The sequence below is a fragment of the Phaenicophaeus curvirostris genome, chromosome 7 (genome assembly GCF_032191515.1).
Source record: "Phaenicophaeus curvirostris isolate KB17595 chromosome 7, BPBGC_Pcur_1.0, whole genome shotgun sequence".
Taxonomy (NCBI): domain Eukaryota; kingdom Metazoa; phylum Chordata; class Aves; order Cuculiformes; family Cuculidae; genus Phaenicophaeus; species Phaenicophaeus curvirostris.
The window spans coordinates 4533943-4555836 of NC_091398.1; the positions used below are offsets into that span (position 1 = coordinate 4533943).

The 21894-nt window shown below is 46.9% G+C and overlaps 1 protein-coding gene across 2 annotated transcripts in view; it reads right to left on the reverse strand.

The window, feature by feature from the left end:
- Positions 1-17150: 17150 nt before the first annotated feature.
- The window catches only part of ACKR3 (atypical chemokine receptor 3), a 198762-nt gene continuing 194018 nt past the window's right edge, over positions 17151-21894 (reverse strand). For both annotated transcript variants that reach the window (XM_069860622.1, XM_069860619.1), the window contains exon 2: positions 17151-18940. In XM_069860622.1, coding sequence (XP_069716723.1) covers positions 17819-18913 — 1095 coding nt within the window. In that variant the 5' untranslated portion in view covers positions 18914-18940 and the 3' untranslated portion in view covers positions 17151-17818. The remainder of the gene's footprint in view (positions 18941-21894) is intronic.

Consider the following 21894-nt stretch of genomic DNA (forward strand, 5'->3'; position numbering starts at 1 on the left):
GTCTCCTGGTCTGCACACCCCTTGGGGAGCATGCACACCCCACCAAGGAGAGGGAGCCAAGCTCCACCAGCGACGTGGCTTTGTGCTGTGCCGGTGGCAGGGACGAGGATGGGGGACATCTAGGTGGAAGCAATCCCACACAGAAAGACCCAGAGCCTCTAACTGGGAGGGTGAGCAGACCTGAACTGGAACATAGTTTGGACCAAAGTTTATGAACACAGCGTTAGTGACATCTCAACATGGCACATATCTCAGGAAAATGAGGCATTACCTGCCAGGTACGGGCCCTAATCATTTGGACCATCCATTCTTCTCCTTCTTCTGCAAAGGATAGCATAGAAGCAGACTGCACTGCAGAGAAAAAAATAAGTGTTAAAGAACAAAAAGTCCCTCCAGGAAAGGAGGAGAAATAAAAGGGGGAAACAGGGTGGAGAGGTTCCAAAATGTGGTCTGCACTGCAGTGAACATCACTTACCTAGGAATATTCATGAATGCAGATCCCAGATCGCCGTACACAGCATTTTTCCACTGCTCTAATGATAATAACCATTTTATTGACCTGTGTGTTCATGCCCTTCCACTAATCACTTCGTTTTTCTAACTGCTGCTATCTAGACTGAGTGGTGAGCTGCTCTGGGTGGATGTCAGATTCATTCCCAAGCTGCATCGCCAAGACTGGATCATTTGGCAGCTGGAGAAGCATGAAACCCTATACCTGCCAGCTCTGCAGATCCTACCAAAGTCCCCTTTGGGAGCCCTGTTAAAATGAGCTTTTACCCTTCAGAAGGCTCCTCTCTATTTAAATAAACAATTTGGAGGATGGAGCATAGCAGCAGCCTAACATACCCTGTGCTTTCTGGATATATCTTTTAGCTCCCTTCATCAAACTAGCACCAGCGCACAGAGTGCAGACGAAGCCAGTGATTTTGTCGAGAAGGGAAAGACCTTCATTATTTTTCTTCATCTGCTAGTAAAAAAATATTAGGATAGTAAACAGCTAGCTATCGCATTGGAATACCTGGGAGAGCTCTTACCCACTGGCATGCAGATCTCTCATCTGGAATACATTTATTCATGTTCACTATCGATGCTATCAAACTACAAAGGTGGCTGGGGAAGGATATACTCAAAAAAGACCTGAAGTTATTGAAGAGGCCACACTCCACTGCCAATGTCACCTTTGGAAATAATGTAACCAAACCAGCAGACCAGCATTTCAGAAGAAGAAATGCCATTTCTAGCAGCACGAGCATCACCTAAAAATCCAGTGTTATCAAGCAGATACGGCTCCCACAGAACAGTTTGGTTTGGAAGGGATCCTAAAAATCATCCAGTTCCACCCTCCCTGCCATGGGAGGGACATCTTCCACTGTAAAGTAGGATGCTCTGCCTCCTGTCTACAAATCCATTAGTGTTGTCAGAAATAGAAGGCACCTCTTTTATACCACAAGTCACAAAGGTCCAAATTGATCCTCAGGATCAACTAAGATGAGCTAACAACGTGGTATCTGGTTCTACAGCTGGTAATTGCCCATCACACCCGGCCTTACCGTCAAATAGCTTACGTGGGAGGAAACCTGGGGGTCTCTAAATCTCCTAGAGGAAAGATTGGACAGAAGAACAGCGTATTTGCCCCTTGGATGTTATTGTGCAGCCTGTTTTGCTGCTAATTCCCTGGTGCTGAGGATTGCCTGCATCTTGTTTAATTACATCCAGTAACTTAAACTACTGGAGAAAATCCGTTTTAGCTATAATCATTTTGTGCTCTGAAGAAATCCCATAGCCTAGCGGAAAAAGTAGATCTAATCTGTATATTCCTCTTCAGTGTCACCTTATGTCTCTTGCAATGATGCATATGCAGCTAGGTACTTAGCTTACACTGAACGTGGCTCCTCCAGGGTCTGAAAAGCAGAAAATTACATTGTCTGCCTCTGTTTTGGGGGGTATTAAGTGGAAGGTCCAGCAGGAAAGCAGATGCCTCCTGGGAGCCCTGCACCGTTCTCCACCACAAGAGTCTACAGGCAGCTCCAGGGCTAGGATAACACTCAGCACCACTCTAGGAAGGGACCACACATGCTCAGGTTGAAGGAGAAAAAAACACACATGAAGATCATGGAAGTCTCAGAGCAAGTAAATTACTGTTAATTGTGAGATATTTGATTGCAAGAAGCACCAGATGGCCAGCCATCTGTTTTTTATTATAAAATTAAACAAGATTAACCCAAACAGGATTTCCTCAGCATTCTTCTCTGACTGGCTCACAAATGCATCTTTAACACCTATGCTACAGATGCAGCACAATCAGAAGCTCTTCCAGCCTTCCCCTAGTCTACTCAAGCTAAATACTCTGCTGAGTAATGCCCTTGCATGTAATGATTTTCAGGGGATGGATTAATTAAAAGATGAGAGAACTGGGGAAGGTCAGCTCAAAGAAAAGTAGAATAACCCCTGCGGATCACCTTCCTTTTACTCTGCTGCAACACTAAACTCAGGTTTGAAGGGCACAAACTTCTGGGCAGGAGAGAATGTTGCCAAGGGCAACAGGTTGCCAGAGGCAACCACAGCTTGGGTACCAACCTCTCCTGCCAGCATCAGCCCCTGGTCGGTGCGGTGATGGAAAGGGATAGAAGGAGGGTAGCCAGAGCCCCCAGCCTCTGTCCATCTCCTCTCAAAGGCAGCAAGACTCTCCAACCCCCCCAGCTTGATCCCCTCCATCACCATCTCCATAACGGTGAAACCTCTCTCCCTAAGATCAATTAAATCCACCAAACATGCAAGGCACAGTGGGCAGCTCAGCACACAAACTCATCCCACCAAAGTGCATGACAGAGAAGGGGGAGCATCCTCCTGGCTGGCGAGGGTGTACGCACATCCCAGTTTAAGATAATGGCTCAGGATCTACATACACAGCTTCACACCACCGAAAAAACCTTTCTCACTACTGCACCTCTGCAAGCTCAGGTGTTTTCTTTGCCTTTCTACACGTATGCCTACAAACTTTAGGAATTTCCTCCTTGCCCCAGCATCATCTGCATCACCAAACGACCACTCCTGCCTTTCTCCCAGCACGGGCAGCACTGCAGAAACTCATTTTTACTTTGTATGATAAGTAATAATGATGTCTTTTGCAGGCTTTGCCCATTCTTTGCTTCAAGATGTATAAATACTGAGATCAAGCCCCGCAAACCAGCTTAGACAAATCTTGCCTAGTGAGTCAGGCTTGCATGACCCGCTAATCCAGCAGGTTTTCAGCTTTCAGCTACCAAACTTGCTCTGGGAGTCAGCTGCCTCTCACGCTCTCCCTGGAAGCTGGGCTGCCGCCAAGAAGGCTTTTCCCAGCCCACCCAGTTACCCTGTGCACACGGAGGGGATCGGATTGGATCTTGCAGCTGAAGCTGGATGAGCCCCTGTCCCTCTGCAAGCTTTTCTCATGCAGATTACACACGTCTTCATTTGTTCAGCACAAACCAGTTGTGAACTGAACATAAAGGGTGTTCCGAGGGAGATGTCCACTTGTATCATTCACCAGCATGAATCCCCAGGACACTGTGCGTCCAGAAACTATCAATAATAACCCACTCGCACCCTCCTATCTTATCATATACCAGCAGACAACCGGTTAGTAGAGTTTAATTACCCGTCAGCTGACAGGCAGCAGGCCAGGGCTCCATCTCATGTAAACATGATTTTTTTTTTTTTTTGTTTAGCTTTGAATATCTTCAGTTTCAGGGCTACCTTAAAGGGAAAAAATGACATGCTCTTCTTTTTTGGTATAGCAGCTTTTTGCCCCTCCCCATCACTGCTATCAAAGGCTGGGAAATACGGTGCATGATTCCAGCTTGCTCCCATTTGCAGGGTGACACGGCTCCTTAAGGGACCTTTCCCCGCTGACCACTGTCCCTCTGGAATCTTGGAATCATAGAATAGTTTGGGTTGGAAGGGACCTTAAAGATCATCTAGTTCCACCCGCCCTGTGATAAGCAGGGACAATCTTGTTTGAATGTAAAAGGAGAGAAGTGCAGCCTGGTTGCTCACTCATAAACCAGAGATGCTGGGTTACTGCTGGTTTGCATCTGGAGTCAGGTCCGACCAAGTACAGCAGACCTGGAAATCTAGATGAGCAGAGTGGGAGTCAGACTCTGACCTTGCATTTGACTGATTCATGATCATTTTGCGTGCAAAGACACACGCTGCAGCTTCACTACAGTTTGGGGTGGAGTCCCTAACACACAACAATTTGACTCCTCCTCCACAATACTAAGGAAAATTAATTAAAAGAGTGACAGAGCTGACCTTCCCACCTGCAAATACATGATGGTCTGGCTCAGCAGCCATTAGCAAATGGAGCACAGACAGAGGAACCATCCTCTCCTTCCTAAACTGCAAGTCCCAGACTGGACATGGCTCTGCAGTCCAAGCTACTTAACATCTACTCCCTGTGGATGCTCCTTCCCCAACAGACACATCAGTTCTTCACAGGTGCTGCTCCTTGCCTGAATTCCTGCTACCTGAACAAAACCAGCTTTATCCCTCTAGTGGGCAACTTCACATCCCTGGTGGTTTCAGGATGATGGACTGACCCAGGCACACACCAGCACGATTAGCTGATCCAGTCTTTTAGGCTTCACGGAAACCATAAAACTTCTTCCACTTCGAGATATGGTCTGTCCTTAAAAAAAGTAATAAATAAAAATAGTCTCAGACATGAAAAAAAATTATGAACTGCAAGCTGGTTGCATTTCCAGCCAGTTCACTGCTGCTTTTCATCCTACTGGAAGCCACCAAATGGAGATCAAGTTACCCCTCACAACAGGCCATCCATCGCTTTCGTAGAATCGTAGAACCACCGGGTTGGAAAAGACCCATTGGATCATCGAGTCCAACCAGACCAAAGCCCCTGGGCTTGCACAAACACAAATGTAAGGACAGTTCTGTCCTGTATCCCTGGGTGCAGAGGAAGACATCGGAGAGGTAAAACATGGTCCATGTACAACCATATTCAGGGAACTAAATGAAAAGCTCTAACATGTCTCCTCTTCTTTTTCCCTTGCATTTTTTTTTCCACAAAAGACAGCCAGGCTTACTTCATTGTGGACCAACTGTTTGCTTTTCCATGGTTTTATTCTCAGAACTGATTGTTTTAGGGTGAGCTGGTATTTCTCCAGAACTCAGTCCAAGGCAGACACCTCAGCTGGAAAACTCCTGTCCCAACAGATAAAGATACATGCAACTTCTCCCAAGTGACAGGACGAGATGGAATTGCCTCAAGCTCTGCCAAGGGAGGTTCAGGCTGAACATAAGGAAAAAATTTTTCACAGAAAGGGTCCTTGGGCACTGGTAGAGGCTGCCCAGGGAGGTGGTTGAGTCACCTTCCCTGGAGGTGTTTAAGGGATGGGTGGACGAGGTGCTGAGGGACATGGTTTAGTGTTTGATAGGAATGGTTGGACTTGATGATCCAGTGGGTCTTTTCCAACCTGGTGATTCTATGATTCTGTGAAGAGCATCCTATTGTAAGAAGGAGCAGGGAATTACTATATAAACACTGCTGTACTATACACATACAAAGCATAGCTTACAAAGCCAGTTTTAAATGAAGGGAACAGATACTCTAACAAGAGCCCTGTGCAAAATGTTTCCTCTGCCAAAAGAGTAAAAGGAAACCCTCCTTAGCTGAAGAATCAGCTTTTAAAGGCAATCCCTAGTAAATGAGGTATAAAACTGAATTCAGAGCATTTCTACTACTTTCTTGTCTTTCCAGCAGAGCATCCGCTGGGCTGGGCTTTCACTGATGATTCCTCCTCCACAGCCAGCTAGGGAGGTGGAAGCACACACATGCACAAAGGAAAACAAATAAAAGCAGTAAAAAAAAATTACAAGGTTTTTAAACATGATTTATCCATGCTGGGTACTTCTCTATTTAACCAGATGCTTCTAAGCATCTGGGACTAGAGAAAAACCTATAATTTTACCCCATGATATATTACTAATCAATATTACACTAGCACAAAAATAACTGACTGCTGTTGCAGCCAGGAGGGGGGAAAAATAATAAGTGGATCACACTATAAAACAGAAGAGACTTCAAAAAGCTGTGGCATTATCTCAGAGGACTTTCATAAAAAGCCAGTTCAGCCTGTCAAAAGTTTATCGAAAGGGGGCTGCATGCAACCCTGGACCTCTTGAGCTGCCTACGGAAAGGTCTTTCGGGAATGCTTTTTACAGAATCATGGAGTGGTTTGGGTTGGAAGGGACCTTAAGGCCCATCCAGTTCCACCCCCTGCAATGGGCAGGGACACCTCCCACTGGATCAGGGGCTCCAAGCCCCATCCAACCTGGCCCTGAACACCTCCAGGGATGGGGCAGCCACCACTTCCTTGGGTAACCTGGGCCAGGACCTCCCCATCCCCCTCACTGTAACAGAGTTTTTCCTAATATCTCATCTCAGTCTCCGCTCTTTCAGCTTCAAACCCTTCCCCCTCGTCCTGTCCCTGCACTCCCTGATCAAGAGCCCCTCCCCAGCTTTTCTGTAGTCCACTTTAGGTACTAGCTTAAGTACAGGCTGCTCTAAGATCTTCCCAGAGCCTTCTCCAGGCTGAACAACTCCAACTCTCTCAGCCTGTCCTCATAGCAGAGGTTCACCAGCCCTTGGATCATCTCCATGGCCTCCTCCGGACTTGCTCCAACAGATCCACGTTCTTCCTGTGTTGAGGGCTCTAGAACTGAATGCAGGACACTAAGTGAGGTCTCACAAGAGCAAAGGAGAGGGGTGGAATCACCAGCCTTGACCTGCTGGTTACACTTCTTTTCTATTGAGAGAAGAGAAACCCTCGCATCTCTCTCAGCGACTGAATACCTGTATGTGGATGGGAAGCCCCAGTCTGAGCAGGGAACATCTACTGGGGAGCTTTCCTCTGGCACATAGGAATTGGACTCTACCAGATCACAGGGTGCCGCCAGTAAAAGACAAAATTCCTGTAGCATCTCAGTGTTTGACAGCATGAGGACCATGGCGCGTGTCTTTCAGAGAATCACAGAATCACTAGGTTGGAAAAGACCTTTGAGATCATCAAGCCCAACTGTACCTGTCCACTACTAAGCCATATTCCTAAGCACTTTATCTACCCATATTTACCAGCTAGCTACATGCACAGATAGCACTGGAAAAAGCAGAGCTGATGCAATTGGAGAAACACAGATATGCTTTTAGCCTGAAGGAAGGCCTGTCTGTTTTTTTCTCAAATTATCAGCTAATCTAACAAGGGAGCTTACTTCCTATAGACCTCGCCTTGGTTGTGGAGTGCTGCAAACAGCAAGGCCATTAGTGCATCAGGGAGGGAGCTGGCTTGAAACACACATCACTTTTTCCTGCAGCACTATGGCTACAAAATGCCTTTTATGAAGCATCATCACTTGTGTGTGTTCATGAAGAGAAGGGACCTGCATAGGCAAGAGAAAAGATGAGCAGAGAACTTGGTGCTCGCTGCCAGCCCTGCTGCTAGGATTTTGGGTGCTGGTTCATGCAGAGTGGTGCCTGCGGCACCAGAGATAGGGCAGGGTCCCAGCTGCAAGGCAGAGATAAGGCCCCTGGGACCAATGGAAATGCAGGGTGTGAATCAGCCCTAGGCTTCCAGGAGGAGGTGAAGACAACCAACAGAAAGCAAAGTCTATGAAAGTCCAGTCAAGACACACCAGCAGAACACCTTGGATGAGTTTTATCTATCCCAATGAATGCAGAGCTGGTGATAGATTTATAGATGGTTATAGCTGGTTATAGACGAATGCAGAGCTGATTCTATGATAGAATTATAGAATCATAGAACCATAGAATCACCACGTTGGAAAAGACCCACCGGATCATCGAGTCCAGCCATTCCTATCAAACACTAAACCATGTCCCTCAGCGCCTTGTCCACCTGGTCTTTAAACCCCTCCAGGGAAGGTGACTCAACCACCTCCCTGGGCAGCCTCTACCAGTGCCCAAGGACCCTTTCTGTGAAAAATTTTTTCCTAATGTCCAGCCTAAACCTCCCCCAGCGGAGCTTGAGGCCATTCCCTCTCGTCCTGTCCCCTGTCACTTGGGAGAAGAGGCCAGCTCCCTCCTCTCCACAACCTCCTTTCAGGTAGTTGTAGAGAGCAATGAGGTCTCCCCTCAGCCTCCTCTTCTCCAGGCTAAACACCCCCAGCTCTCTGTTATCAAACAGATGCTGCTACTACGGAACTGTGCAAAACCCTACACGCTTCAAGGTGGGCTCCCTGGCTCTCCCAGACCCACTTTTTCATCTTCACCACCCACAAATGAATAATGAGAGCAACCAAAAGGAGAGACAAAAAAAGCTCAAATGACACTTCAACCGACTCAAAATCAGAAGTGAACACATTTCTGGTTAAGATAGCAGTTTAACTTGCATCATACAGCAGCAACAGGCAAAAAAACATTCCTTACCTGGGAACCATAGGTCCTGGAAGCAGTCAATGGCTTTCCTCTTCCCCACCAGTTGTCTCCAGTCACCTTCTCCAATGAGGCACAGGACAACAGATACCCTCAGAGCACCTTGTTTTGAACCTGTCTCCCTCGCTGTCTTCCTCTAATGCTTAACTTTAGCTGTCAATGGAATGGGGAAGGTGCTTAAACTGGCTAATGATGACTCCCACAGGAAGGCACTATTGGTGTAACACAAATCTGGTGAGTTGCAGCTCACCGAAAGTTCCCTTTTTCCATCAATGTGCAAGCTGAAACAGCTTTAGCTCCTAAGCCACATTTGCATAATCCAATGCCTTGTGAAGTGGAAGTGGTTGGTCACTCACCTGAGGAAAGGAGATGGGATTTGTGAGATCCCAAGTAGATTTCAGGTGCTGTATGTTGCCATGTTCTTCACCCGCAGGACTAGCTAAAGAGCTAAAGAGCTAAATTTATATTAATAAATATCTAGTACAGTGTGTATATAGTTAGCACAAATAGCATAAAGCCAATTTCAGTAAGTGCTAGCAGTCTCTTTTATTGATGACTGTACAATTCTTCTTATTAATGATTACTGCTGCCCTAGTACACCAGACTAAGACATCTTTATGCCTCAAGAAAGCTTCCTGTGCCCTTGTCAGATGCCCCAGCTTCTGGAATAGTTGAAGATTACAAGAGGTCACAGGGAACTCCTTGAAGGGCCCAGGGTCTGATGTCACAAGTCAGGATTAGGTGAGCAGAGATCAGTTCCCATTCATCGATGACATCCCATCGGCTTCAGCCAGGCCAAGGTTTCTTGCTAGGAGGAAATATCAGCCGTAAGCATAGGAGCACCATCTGTAACTCAGGAGTGGGCATCCCTTGATGGAGACGATGAGCTGCTGTTGCACCAGACGTCTCATTATTCATGGGAGCCATCTCTGCACTGGAATAGCACCCGACGCACGGGAGCAGATCAGAGATGCACAGCCAAAGGGAAGGACCCTTCAAGCCAGGGCTGCTTTCCAGCCAGTACTAAATCTTCACCAAAACTTGACTCATAATTCCAAGAACTTATTCCTTTTACATTCTACTTGACAATAATTCATCTTTGGGACTGTAACATCTCCGAACCCATCCTTGCCTGTGTAGACTTCCCTTACATGCAATGCAGGTGGCTCAAAATGGGAAAGAGCCCCCCCTTCCCCTAAAACACCTCCCAGGTCCAACACACACTGCAGGCAAAAAGCTGCTGCTCTTGGCAGAGCAGAGGGGAATCAAGAAGCCTCATGTGAAGAAATCCAGGCCAAGAGGTGTCCGAGACATTCTTATAGACATAAGATACCTTGCAACCAACAACTGCAGATTGTGGGGAAAAGGCAATGTGCACAGAAGCACCTACCTACCCATGCAAGTAAATCCCTTTGGCTTCCACTGAATTACCTGGACTGGACTTTCCAGCCACATAAAGGAGTACAACCCATTGATGTTGATGGACACCCTGCAGTTTATACCCAGGGATGCCCTTTAGCCCTCACATAAACAGCACCCCAGGGCTGAATCCAGCTTGAAGAATGCATTTTCAGCTTCACAAGAGCAAAACTTCCAGAGCAAAACGTGAGACTTCTGCAAGCCTTCAGTTTCAGAGGAGACGTGGAGCTGAACCTGTCTTGGGGTCTGGTTTTTGTTCTTTATTAATCATTTTCACGGGCCTTTGCACTTCTGGATTCCAGTCTGACTGGAAGCAGCAAACACTGGAAACCCCTTGCAAAGCCTTCCAAGTGTGAACCCCTCCCTCCCTGGAGAAAGTTTAATGCACTTCAGGTTTGCATCCAGACCTTCAAGGGCTAAGCCAAGCGGTCACCCCTCTCAGATGCCCAGGATGTTCACCTGCTGGAGTTTAGAACCTGGAACAGAGGCTTTAACTGAGGAACATCTGCTGCAGAAGCAGGGTGAAAAGATGACCAAGTGCAAAGGAGTGATGGAGGTTACAGGCAGAGCTGAGGTGGTGCCCAGAAAACAGTTCGTGATAGCGAGCCTTCAGGGCTGCTGGCACCTTTCTTGCTGAACATCCGCTTTTCATCCTTTCCCAGGGATTTCCTAGGCTCCATCGCCTCATCCCATAATTAGACTGAAGAAACAATGCCTGGCGTTTGCCTCCACAGTAAGACAGAGCTCTCAGGCAAAGTTTGGACAGCCTCAAGTAACGCCAAAATCAAACGTGGCCGAGACGTGCGGAGCAAAGCTGCCTTTCAGCCAAGAGAGTTGGAGTGTGCATGGGGAAGAGCCTCCCTCTCTTTCCTGTTTTATTCTCCAGACTTACAATAAGGGCTATTCTCTCCTGGAAGGAGGAGTCCTAAACACTTCAGCTTTTCATTGATTCATTGCAAAGGGAAGGTATAGATTCTCCTCCACCGGCCAAGTTCCCATTAAAGCAGCCACCTCGGGCCCATGATGAAGCAGTCGAGCTGAACCAAGAGGAAGCAGTGGCCAGTGGCTCTTGGAAGCCTGCAGAATCAGCATTTCCAACTGACTGCCTTCCCCACTCCTTCAAACCCCTCAACCAAAACCACCACATTCACCAGGCCAGACAGGACGGGAAATGAGAAGAAAAAGCTTTTTCTCCATCCTGGCTCTTTCTTACAGAACTGCCGCCCCCACCTCCTACCAAAGCAATAGGGTAACCTTGACATCCATGCCAGCCATCGGAACAAGGTGGCTGGGTTAGAGACAAGAGCTCTGGAACAAGTTTTGAAGGGTTCAGCATCCTCCGTGCAGTACAAGATTTCCATATCTTTCATCCTACGTTGGTTTTAGAGTGAGGCCATGTGGAAAAAGAGACCCAGGAGGGAGCGTGGCCACGCTGAGGGCTCAGGGGCTGCTTTGTGAAGTCAGGGCCTGCATTCAGGTGGCGTGCTCTCAGGATATTTTACCAATCCTTGATAAAAAGGAGGCAAAAATGATTAAAAAGCTCTCCAGAGGAGGATCGTTTGGCAGTCATGAATAATTGTGACCTGAACAAACTCACTTTGCTCCAGCCATTACCTAGGACAGTGAGAGGGTGCGATAGGCTCCTGGAGGAGGGGAGATGCCTGCTCACTGGTTGAAAGACCAGAAACCAGTCTTACCTTCCTTCTCACACCTTCTGCTTTCTGGAAACAACATCCCACAGACCTAAGCCAAAGCAGCCTGCAGCAGAGCCTGTTTGGGAACAGGATTTCTTCATCCCACTTTGGGAACCCACACACACCAGGCAAGTAGTCCCCCATCTCAAAGCCCATTTTGCCTACCTTCAGCAGGCTTGGTGTGTGAGTTCTGTGGATCAGGCACCACCTCTGGCTGCGTTTGCACAGCCTGGCTCAATGGTTTCGCTCCCTTAAGACTCCTGCAGTCCATCCCCAAAATAATAAGGACATTCAAGCGTCGTGTGCCCATCACACTGAGACCCACAGTATCATCCCAAATGATACGAAACCGATGGGAAGAGATCCCAGCGAGCTAGTGGTGATGGGAGCTGTAACCCTGAGATGCAGATAGACCAACCCTGATGCACGATGACTGTGACTTTGGCTTATTGTGCATCCCAGTTCCCCGCTGCAGAAGGCTCAAGTGTGCCTGTAGGTGGCCCAGAAACACGGACTTATTAAAAAGAAGAGGGGGGGGAGAAACGAATGAATGCAGTGCCTGTCACCCTTTCGGAGAATTGTTATTTTCTGTGTGTAGTTGGTGCTCGTTTTCTAAAGATTTACATTTTCCTGTGTGTGTCATTCGCTTTTGATGCATTTTCAGACCTTGGAGCTTAGAAATTCAAAACACTTGTCAGTCACGTCAATCCTGCTGGACAAAACAGAACTGCCACTTGGATGGGTGAAAAAAAACAACAAACAAAACGCACTTTTCTATCAAGCTGTGACTCGGTCACCCTACTCAATACAAGCAAGACAATGTTTAGAGATCTGAGTTTTCATACTCGTCGGTGGAACTAAATTGATTAAGGTCATTTCCTAGGTAGGTTTGAAATCTTCAGCAACAATTTTTTGAAAAGAAAAAGAAAAAAGTGTCCCCCCAAAAAGGGAAAAATCACTACTGCAAAAACATTAAATCTGCTTGGGTAACTCAGAATATATGTTGGCAAGGCAACATATCTCAGCTTGAACAGTAAACGTGCTATGTCAGAGGCTCTGCAACATGTGAAAGGGACTTGGGTTTCAATATATCATGCTGAATTTACTTCTTTTCAGCCTTTTATGGTCAAGTATTTGATGTCTACCCTTTCACTGTTGCAACTGATAGGGTGACCTTACTTAAAAGTTTCCTGACCTTTGCTGTTGCCCGTATTGTTCTGATAAAATGTAATTTAGCTCTTTTTCTTTACTCTGGAAATAGCACCGTACAGACAGCAAACATGATAGGGGTTTGCTTTCACCCTCTAACCTAAAGGCAAGATGTATAAACATCCATCATCAGAGTTGGCTTAAAATCAGATGATGTCGAGAAGCATTGGACATACAGCGGCCCAGACCCTTTGCTGAAGAAGACCTGTTGAATTGCACTGATTTCACACTTCACATCGGAGCTAAGCCCACTGGCATCTGCAGAGGGTCTGGTTGCTTTCCCAGCACCTTCTTGTAAAGATATATAACTGCTTGGTATGGTAATTATGAGAAGGACCTTGTCCTGATGCTTTAACTCCAGTGCTGAAGAGCATCCTACCCAATATTTCCACCGCAGGACTGAGTGGTCTCCCTGGATTCACAGCATCACTGGGTTACTGGTATCTCTTTGGTATAAAAAAAAACCAAAAAACAAAAAAACCCACAAACAGATCAAAACTTAAAAGAAAAAATAAACTGCATTCACAGAGCAAGTACTAAAATGGCAGGTGACTAATTTTTTCTTCTGACAGTGGGTGTTAGACAGGTCAGCCACATGCTTTAGGGTTACAGCTGGATTATCCATCACAGGATTGTTAAGAGTCTGGTTTGAATCGTATTAAAACCTCGTAATGCAAGTATTTTTGTGAAAGCAAACTCACATCGTTATTATCAGTTGGTTTACTATTATTACATCATCTTTGCGTTCTGGCTGGACATGGATATTACACTGCATTAGTGATGGAGATGCACGCATCTGCGCTCACACCCATACATTTGCACAGGATTATGGCTAAAACTCCTGATCCTACTTATAAAAAGCCCTATAAATCCTGGATAGCTCCCTTGAAATCAGCAGCATTATGCTACTGTAAATCCGGGGTGTAAATAAGAGCAGACTCTGCCTCGGATGCTCTTCAGCCACACACCATAACGGAGCAGGGAGGCTAAAAGCAAACTCTGGGCTCCATACAGTTCCCCCAAAACCGATCCCCTTCGCACCATGCCCTCCTCAGCCCCACAACCCATCCCAGGGGCTGAGCCTCACCTCTCAAAGTACCAGTCCAACTCTCCTCTCTGAAACAGATTAAGAGCTGGTTTTGGCAGCGCGGCCGCTGCCACCATGTGCTTGATTATTGCTCACAGCTGAGTTATTTCTTGCTTCTTAGGAACTTTAAATGGCTTTTATGCTCAGCGAACTCATCAAAGGCTAGTATCTAAAGTCAGCAGCACTGAAACCACGAATTAGCCAAAGGAGAAAGAGCCCAGTTAGGCATTTCTTACGATACATTTTCTAGATGGTTGCCAGAGGAGCTGATTTAAAGTCACCGTGCTACACCTGAATGTCATTTATGGCTCATAAAAGGAAATCTGTGTTTAAGTAACAATAAAGCAGAACTGTACTTTCTATATTAAACAAAAAAGATTCCTTTCTCAGGGAGCAGATGTATTTTTATTTGCTCAGTGCCTGCCTCCAAGGCACGTGGAGTCTGACAGCGCTGGGATCCTTTCAGCCATAAAGCCCAAGAAGTCCCAGTAGGACTTTTCCCAATATGGATTATGTTTGATTTTTACTCATTTTTCCACCTAGGCCTTTACGTAGTGATTTTGAGCTCTTTGCAAAGGAAGGAGCCAAATGCCCGTGTACACTTGTAGCTATCAGTGCAAGAAGGGAGGTCCCTGGGGCACAGGCAGTCAGTGCACCAGTTCCATCCCAAAACCACAGCCCTGCAACTCCCTGAAAGGAGGTTGTAGCAAGGAGGGTGCTGGCCTCTTCTCCCAAGTAACAAGTGATAGGACAAAAGGAAATGGCCTCAAGTTGCACCAATGGACGTTTAGATTGGATATTTGGAATAATTTCTCCCCTGGAAGAGTGGATAAGCACTGGAACAGGCTGCCCATGGAACTGATGTAGTCACCATCCCTGCAGGGGTTCAAAAAGCTTGTAGATGAGGCACCTCAGGACACAGTTTAGTAGGCATGGTGGTATTGTGTTGATGGTTGGTCTTCACAATCTTAGAGGTCTTTTACAATAATGATTCTATTCCATTCTATTCTAAGAAGCAGGGACCCTTAGCAACACCCCCAGCTCTTGAGTCGGGACATTTGGTCAAACAACATGACAGTAGCCATCACATCAATCACTATAAGTTCCAGTAACCTCTACTGAGGATTTTCACTCACCTGTTTGTTATCCACTAATAAATTCCCTCAGAGCAGACTCCAGGGGGTTCAAACCCTTTCTTTGGTCTCAGTGCAAATACCAGCTGGGGTACTGTGTCTCACACAGCAATGAGGAGAGCCTCCTAGAACATATACATACATTTTTCCTATTAAATCTCTGCCAAAGTTTAATTTTCAAGCATTTTTTGCATGAAACCAAGTCCTAACAAGAAAAATGCAGCAACAGACAAACTCTATCCCTCTGTCACGTTCTGCCTTCCACTGATTTCCCATCATCTGCCCACTATCACCATTCTCAAAGTGTCACAACCAAGCAGCTGGGGAGGTGGCTCAGCCCCAGGCCTTTCCATCCAAGGAGCTGGAAGGGATCCATGCATGTGATGCATGACAGCAAAGGTCACAATCCTGACCTTTACCTGCTCTCCCAGCATGACCTCACTTTCAGAAAAGGCATTACCCCACCACAGTTCACCTCCTGAAGGAAAAGGCTTGGAGACTTTATCAGTCCAGCCCAGGCAGCAGGTCTGCAGGACATCCCCGACACTCAACACTGCCCCCAGTCTCCAGAGCTGATGCTGTGCTGGGAGCACCAAACTGCAGAGACAATAAAAAAAAAAATTGTGAGTTTCTGCGAACTCAAACCTGCAAACCAGCCACAGTTTCACATGGAAACACCGCACCACAGCAGATGGAACCTGCCTTGAATCAGTTACAATGCTACAAACTGAGAAATACCCTGTAGTACACAGAAGAGGGATGTCAGAGCTGTATCCAGCACCTCTGGGGAGGACACGGCTACGTACAGATGGGAAGCAATCCCCAGCTAAATCAGGAACATTAATTTCTCAGTATTAATACCCCACCTCCATTTTTAGCTCTCAGTATGAGGGCGCACTTTACCTGCAGTTCAGCAGTACCTTAAGAAAGGCTCATCAGAATCCCAAAATAACCATCTCTTACAAGAAGTGGCTGCACAAAAAGGCTGTTCTTGCCCAGTGACATTGTGACAGTTATGCTGGCAGCCCTTCTCTGCCACCAGCTCCTCCACCTGTGGATGGAACAGCCCTTTTTAGAAACACCAAGTACAAGGAGGGGATGGTAGACTTCGCAGCGTTGTCAAACATTTATCTTTATAGGATCATCTTTGAGGAGGCAGTAATGTAGAAAGAAACAAAATAGAGTCGTTACAAAATGTTCTGGCTGTTGTGATAACAGCATGCTTTGATTTGATAGGAATTTAAGTGTAGCCTTCCCAGCAAAGTCGTTATTGCTGTGCTGGAGTTGTAAAACATGCAAACCAGAAACAGCAAGTCAGCAATGGCTGAGAGAAATCAGTGATTTAACACTAGTTACCTTGTCCTAGGATGAAGACGATGATTCAAGAGCTTCACTGTCTTAAAGATGATCTACTGCATACATCCTGCAGCAGCTGAATCCTACCCCACGCTGACAGTACAACACTGCAAATTCAACACAAGTCATAACAAAGAGAAGAGATTAAAAAAAAAAAGAAGAGATAAAAGGGGATTTAATGCTGTCAGAACTGCTAGCCCACAAATTCCATTGCAAGTAAAAACCGCAGAGGACTGAACCGGGATTAGTCCGAATATCCGCTCCATCTGCGTACTTCCATATTTTTCTTCCATGTGTTTATTCCTAAGCTACAGACACAGCCTTTCATCACTCCCAACTGCTCTCACCTTATAAATCCATCAGCTCCACCTTCCCAAACAGCACAGCCTTTGGCAGACCCGCTCCTCCCACCCCATCCGCTCTCACCACACACGGACGCTGTCTCACATTCCTCCATTCAATGGTCTCTGCCCACCGTCAACAAACATCAAGAAAATACAGACTGACCTGTTTGCTCCTGCGCCAAACAAAGGAGAGAAGGTGGCTTTGGGATTTCTTCTCCCTGGGTTTTGTTGGTTTTTTTTTCCTTTGGAGGAGGGCAAGTCAAATCACTGGTAGGCAAGGATTTATTTTTTTTTCTAGATCTTTATTTTACAAAAATAACTTACAAATAGAGACAACTCTCAGAAGTAAGATCATTCATTCTGTGCATAAGGATACAGCTTTGTGAAGCACAGGCATAGAAGTCAACAACACTTACAACACTGTTAATTTTAACATGACGGTAACTATATTACAGTACATACATTTCATGCTCCAGACATGCGGGTATGACCACCGCATAAAGCCATGGTCGATAAAGTGTGCCAGCCAGGGAGGATGCACCTAAAAGATCATTTCCATACTGCTAATTATTGGCATCCTCTTACCTAACGATAGTTTAAACCAAATGGTAATCTAACACTCAATCTACAGCACTCTGGATACACTCATCAGCAATATACTTCAAATACATGATAAAAATATATTTAGCTTTCAAATACAATTGTATAAGGTACACCAAGAGCCAGAAAATAAAGTCTCGAGCTTTTAAATACAACACACGATATATATAACATATTCAAGGAGACAAGAGGGAATCTACATGTGGAAGAAAAAGCTCATGTGGGAAACGCATGTTATCTATGGTACACAATGGCTTTGTCTGCTAGAAAGTCATTTCCATTTGCATAGTGTTGGAGAAGTCCAGACTGGGCTAGGAGGAAATGAAACAAAAGACTTAATTTTGGTACCACTTCCATTTTGCACCTGATCCTACTCTTAAATTAGTTTCCTATTTCTCTTTTGTAGGCTGGAATTCATGCCCCGTTCAAAACAAGCACAGGGAAGGAGGGGAATAAAAAAACGCAAACAAACACAACACAAAAAAATCAAGTCAAACAGTCAAGGAGGTTTCTTTATGGGGTGTCAGTCATTTGGTATTTTGCTCCAGAGCAGAGTATTCCGCTTCCGACACTCTGGAAGCATCGATAAGTTTAGTGAGACCGGTTTTGGCAGAGTACTTGAAAATAAAGGCTTTCATGAGCTCGTATCTGTAGTTGCGGTTGATGAAGCTGTACAGGATGGGGTTGATGCAGCAATGGACTAGAGAGAAACACTGAGTGATGTGAAGAGTGGCATACAAGAAGTTCTCCATCTGACAACTGAAGGGTATGAAATGAAGGCTATAGAAGATGTCTAGCAGAACAGCTACATGGTAGGGTAGCCAGCAGACGAGAAACACGACAACGTAGGAGAAAATGATCTTCCCGTTGCTCTTCCTCTCTTGGTCACTGGAAGCAGAGATGGTCTTCGCAAGGAGGAAATAAAAGAGCGCAATAATAGGAAAAGGGATAAGAAAGCCCAGCACGACGGAGATCAACTCCATGCCAATCAACCATTCTTTAAAGCTCTCCTCTGGATAGACGGGACGGCAATAGGTTTCACTGTTGGAAGAGACCGTCTTGAGATAATAGGTGTCCGGGAGAGACGCACAGAAGGCAAGGAGCCACACTAAGATGCAGATGCAGCGACGGATTACCTTCTTCTTGCGATTGCTAGAATTGGTGAAATAGGCAACTGAGAGGTAGCGGTCCACACTCATGCACGCCAGGAAGAAGATGCTGCTGTACAGGTTGATGGAAAATATGAGGTGAGTTATCTTGCACGTGATTTCTCCCATGTACCACTGGTTATGCTGGATGAGGGAGACAACCCACACCGGAAGGGTGATGACAACACACAGATCTGCAATAGCCAAATTAAAGATGTAGAGGTGGGTTTCATAGCCTGTCATTTTGGCTTGGAGGTTGACCCAGACCACAACCGAGTTGGCCACCAGCCCTATGACAAAGATGAAAATATAGAAGAAGGATAAGGTGTAGAGCAGGGCGCTTTTGTTGAGCGTGCCGGGGCATGTTGTCGCATCAACTGTGATGCAGTCACTGTTGTTGCACGTCCAGTTGATATCTGTCAAGTTGGCTGTTTCCAGAAAATCCAGGATGGAAGTCAAATCAAGTGCACTCATGTTCGCTCAGTTCAGAATTCGAGTGACCTATAGCAAAATAAGACCAAAAGAAATTACCTAAATTAACAGAGAGGTTTTTGCTGCCATCTTTGCACCATAAAGCACATGGAGGACATGCCAAGTAGTGCTTAATCTTGTAAGGCCATGAGACCCATGGAGTAAAACAGCCAAGCTAAACACACAGCAAATCGCATCTGGCTGACGAAAGACGCACTAGCTTTTCCTGTGACTTTTTTTCTTGCAGCTCACATCTGACATCATCAGGTTGGCTATCGTCCCCGGGTGTGAAATCCACAAAGTACACTGTGGCCAAATAAATGTCAGGCGACTAAATCTGTCTTCTCCAGCGTAAATGATGATACTATCGCTTTCAGCAGGGGAATCTTAAAGCCATTTTATCTGCACTCCCTTAAGCATAGTAGAATTGATCTGGCTGATACACGGTACCGTAAAATATTTACCACAAGCTCTGGTCAGCATATTGTCAAGCCCAGCTCCAGCTGCATTAAGCAGAAATGAGGAACTAAGGGGCTTTGTACCCTCATCCAATTTTAAATTTAAATCTTGCTCCAACCTCCCCGCTTCCCTTCAATTCTATTTTACAAAGCATCCCCTGCGTTTAATGATTGTCACGTAGCTTTGAGCTGAGTAGATTTGCTGGGTTTAAGGTTTCTGTTTAGGAGAGAGCCTTGATTTACAAAACACTGCCCCATCACAGCTGGCTCCACAACAACTGCTTCCTCCCCGTCCTTTTGCTTTTCCACATCTACTTTTCTTGCCTCTTCAGCACCTTCTTCCATCAGCAGGCGACAGACAAACAAGGGGCTCCTCATTAACTTCCTCGCCAGCAGAAGGAAAGGCCCCAGCAGACCCACACGGCTTACACAAAATCCAAAGCCAGCCTGCTAATTACCGTTGTGCTTTTGGGGCAGCATAAAAATGCTGCCTCCCCTGCTGGGACCCTCCCATCCTGCAGGGCCAACAGAACCACCCACAGCAGCTGCTGGCTGCCTCGCTTCAGCCAAGCAAGTTTTGGAGCCTTGCATTCGCAGGGTCCACTCTGGGGTGCACCAAATTAAAGATGGAAAGGTGCATTTCTGAGAGATGGACCCTGTCTTGCTCCCACGTGGCTTCACCTGAGCCAAAGCATCAGGTCATCCAGCCAGCCCACCTGTAGGCGTAGAATCATAGAATCACTAGGTTGGAAAAGACTCACTAGATCATCGAGTCCAACCATTCCTATCAATCACTAAACCATGCCCCTCAGCACCTCACCATGGGCACTTCTAGCATCCTGAATGGTGGCCACTGTGTTTTTCCCCATGTCCCCAGCTCCTGCAGTGAGCAGTAACCCCTGATCCCAGGATCAATGTCAGCGTGAGCAAGCAGCCAGAGAGAGCAAGTGGGCCAGCAACTCAGGTAGCCACCCATGCCTCTGAACGTCCTTGACCCCCCCAAGGGACCTCTTGGCAGTGCTTATGGGAGTGCAGAGGGGTCAGCGAGCAGGGAAAAGCTTGGACATGCTCCCGTGCCGAGCATCCTCTTCTTGCCCCACCTGCCCAAAAAGGGACACCAGGTGACACGGCTCCTCTTGCTCCTCCATCTGCATAATTGGCTCTTCCCAAACCTCCCACCCTCCCAGGGATACTGGCTACGGAAGAGAAGGGAGATAAGGAAGGAGATTAGCACTCGAGGCACTATTGTCCTGGCAGAGGGGATGCCGGTGGCACCAACAATGAGAGGGGCTGTGCACACATCCAGAGGAGCTGAAATCTCTCCACAAACACGACCCATATCAGCCCTTTAAGGAGATCTAACCTATCATTTCAAACCTGTGAAGTCTTTCAAGGCTTTCATCCTACTGGCCGGCTGAATGATGGAGTTGGGATAAAAACAAATTAAGCAGGGAGCTAAGACAGGAGCAGGTTTCCGTTTCGGGTTAGACGATGCCCCACCTTGAGCTCAGGAGAGCAGAGGGTGATTGCACCCATGTCTTACACAGGAGAGAAGGGCTGATCCTGCTCCCTGCAGAGACGCAGGACACTCTCAAGCTGCCTGTCCCACCTAGTCGCTGCAGGCAGCAGGGATGAGGACTACCCAGGCATTGCTCCATGGGATGCTCGCTCCAGCCCAGGGCTGCAAGTGGCAGAGAGGGGTGCAGATCCTGCTAGACCTCATCCAGGGTCCCACCACTGCTGCTGTACCTCCAGCACAAGCACTTCTCAAGCACAGGTAGAGCAGCACCATCCCCAAGTCCCTGTATAGCAAAACGCCACAGCAACCAAAGCAAAATCCCTAAAAGCCACAAAACTCCCAGTCTTGTGTCATGGACCACCATCTCCTGCTGGTATTTGTGGACAGCAAGCAAGCAGAGCAGAGGGAATAGCAGGTTAACCTCATAACACCCTACAGAAGTAGTACGAGTGGGCCTGGGCATCTTCTGGGAAGGCATGTGGTCCAACAAGGGGAGTGCGCTCACTCCACACCTCAAGACCCCAGCCAAAGCTAACCTCCAGGATAGGGCTGTGAGCACCCACCACCAATCCCCTAACGGAGAAGAAACCCTGATCTGGCTGCAGGGTTTCAAATCACCAGTGCAGACAGAAGACAGAGAGGACAAGCAGGGAGGCAGCAGCAGTGTAACAGAAAGCCCCTGAAGCTGGGACTCACGCCAATGCTGGGGACGGACACCATGGCCACCAGCCTGGGACAGCATCTAGGAGAGGGCACTGCCATCCTGGCTGATCCCACCCACCGTGGGGATTTTACGGAACACAAACAATTCTCATCCCCAACCTCACCCGCCTCCACTTCAAGAGCAGGTCTGCTGCACGCACGTGCATCCATCTGTCCGGGGCCGCCCGCATGCCTCTGGACTTTCGCATCCCCAGCACGGTAATAAAAATCTGAAACCGATACGGTCTCCCAGGCTCAAAGCTCTGCCGGGGAGGAGCAACCGTAACGGCTGTATCCAGGGATTA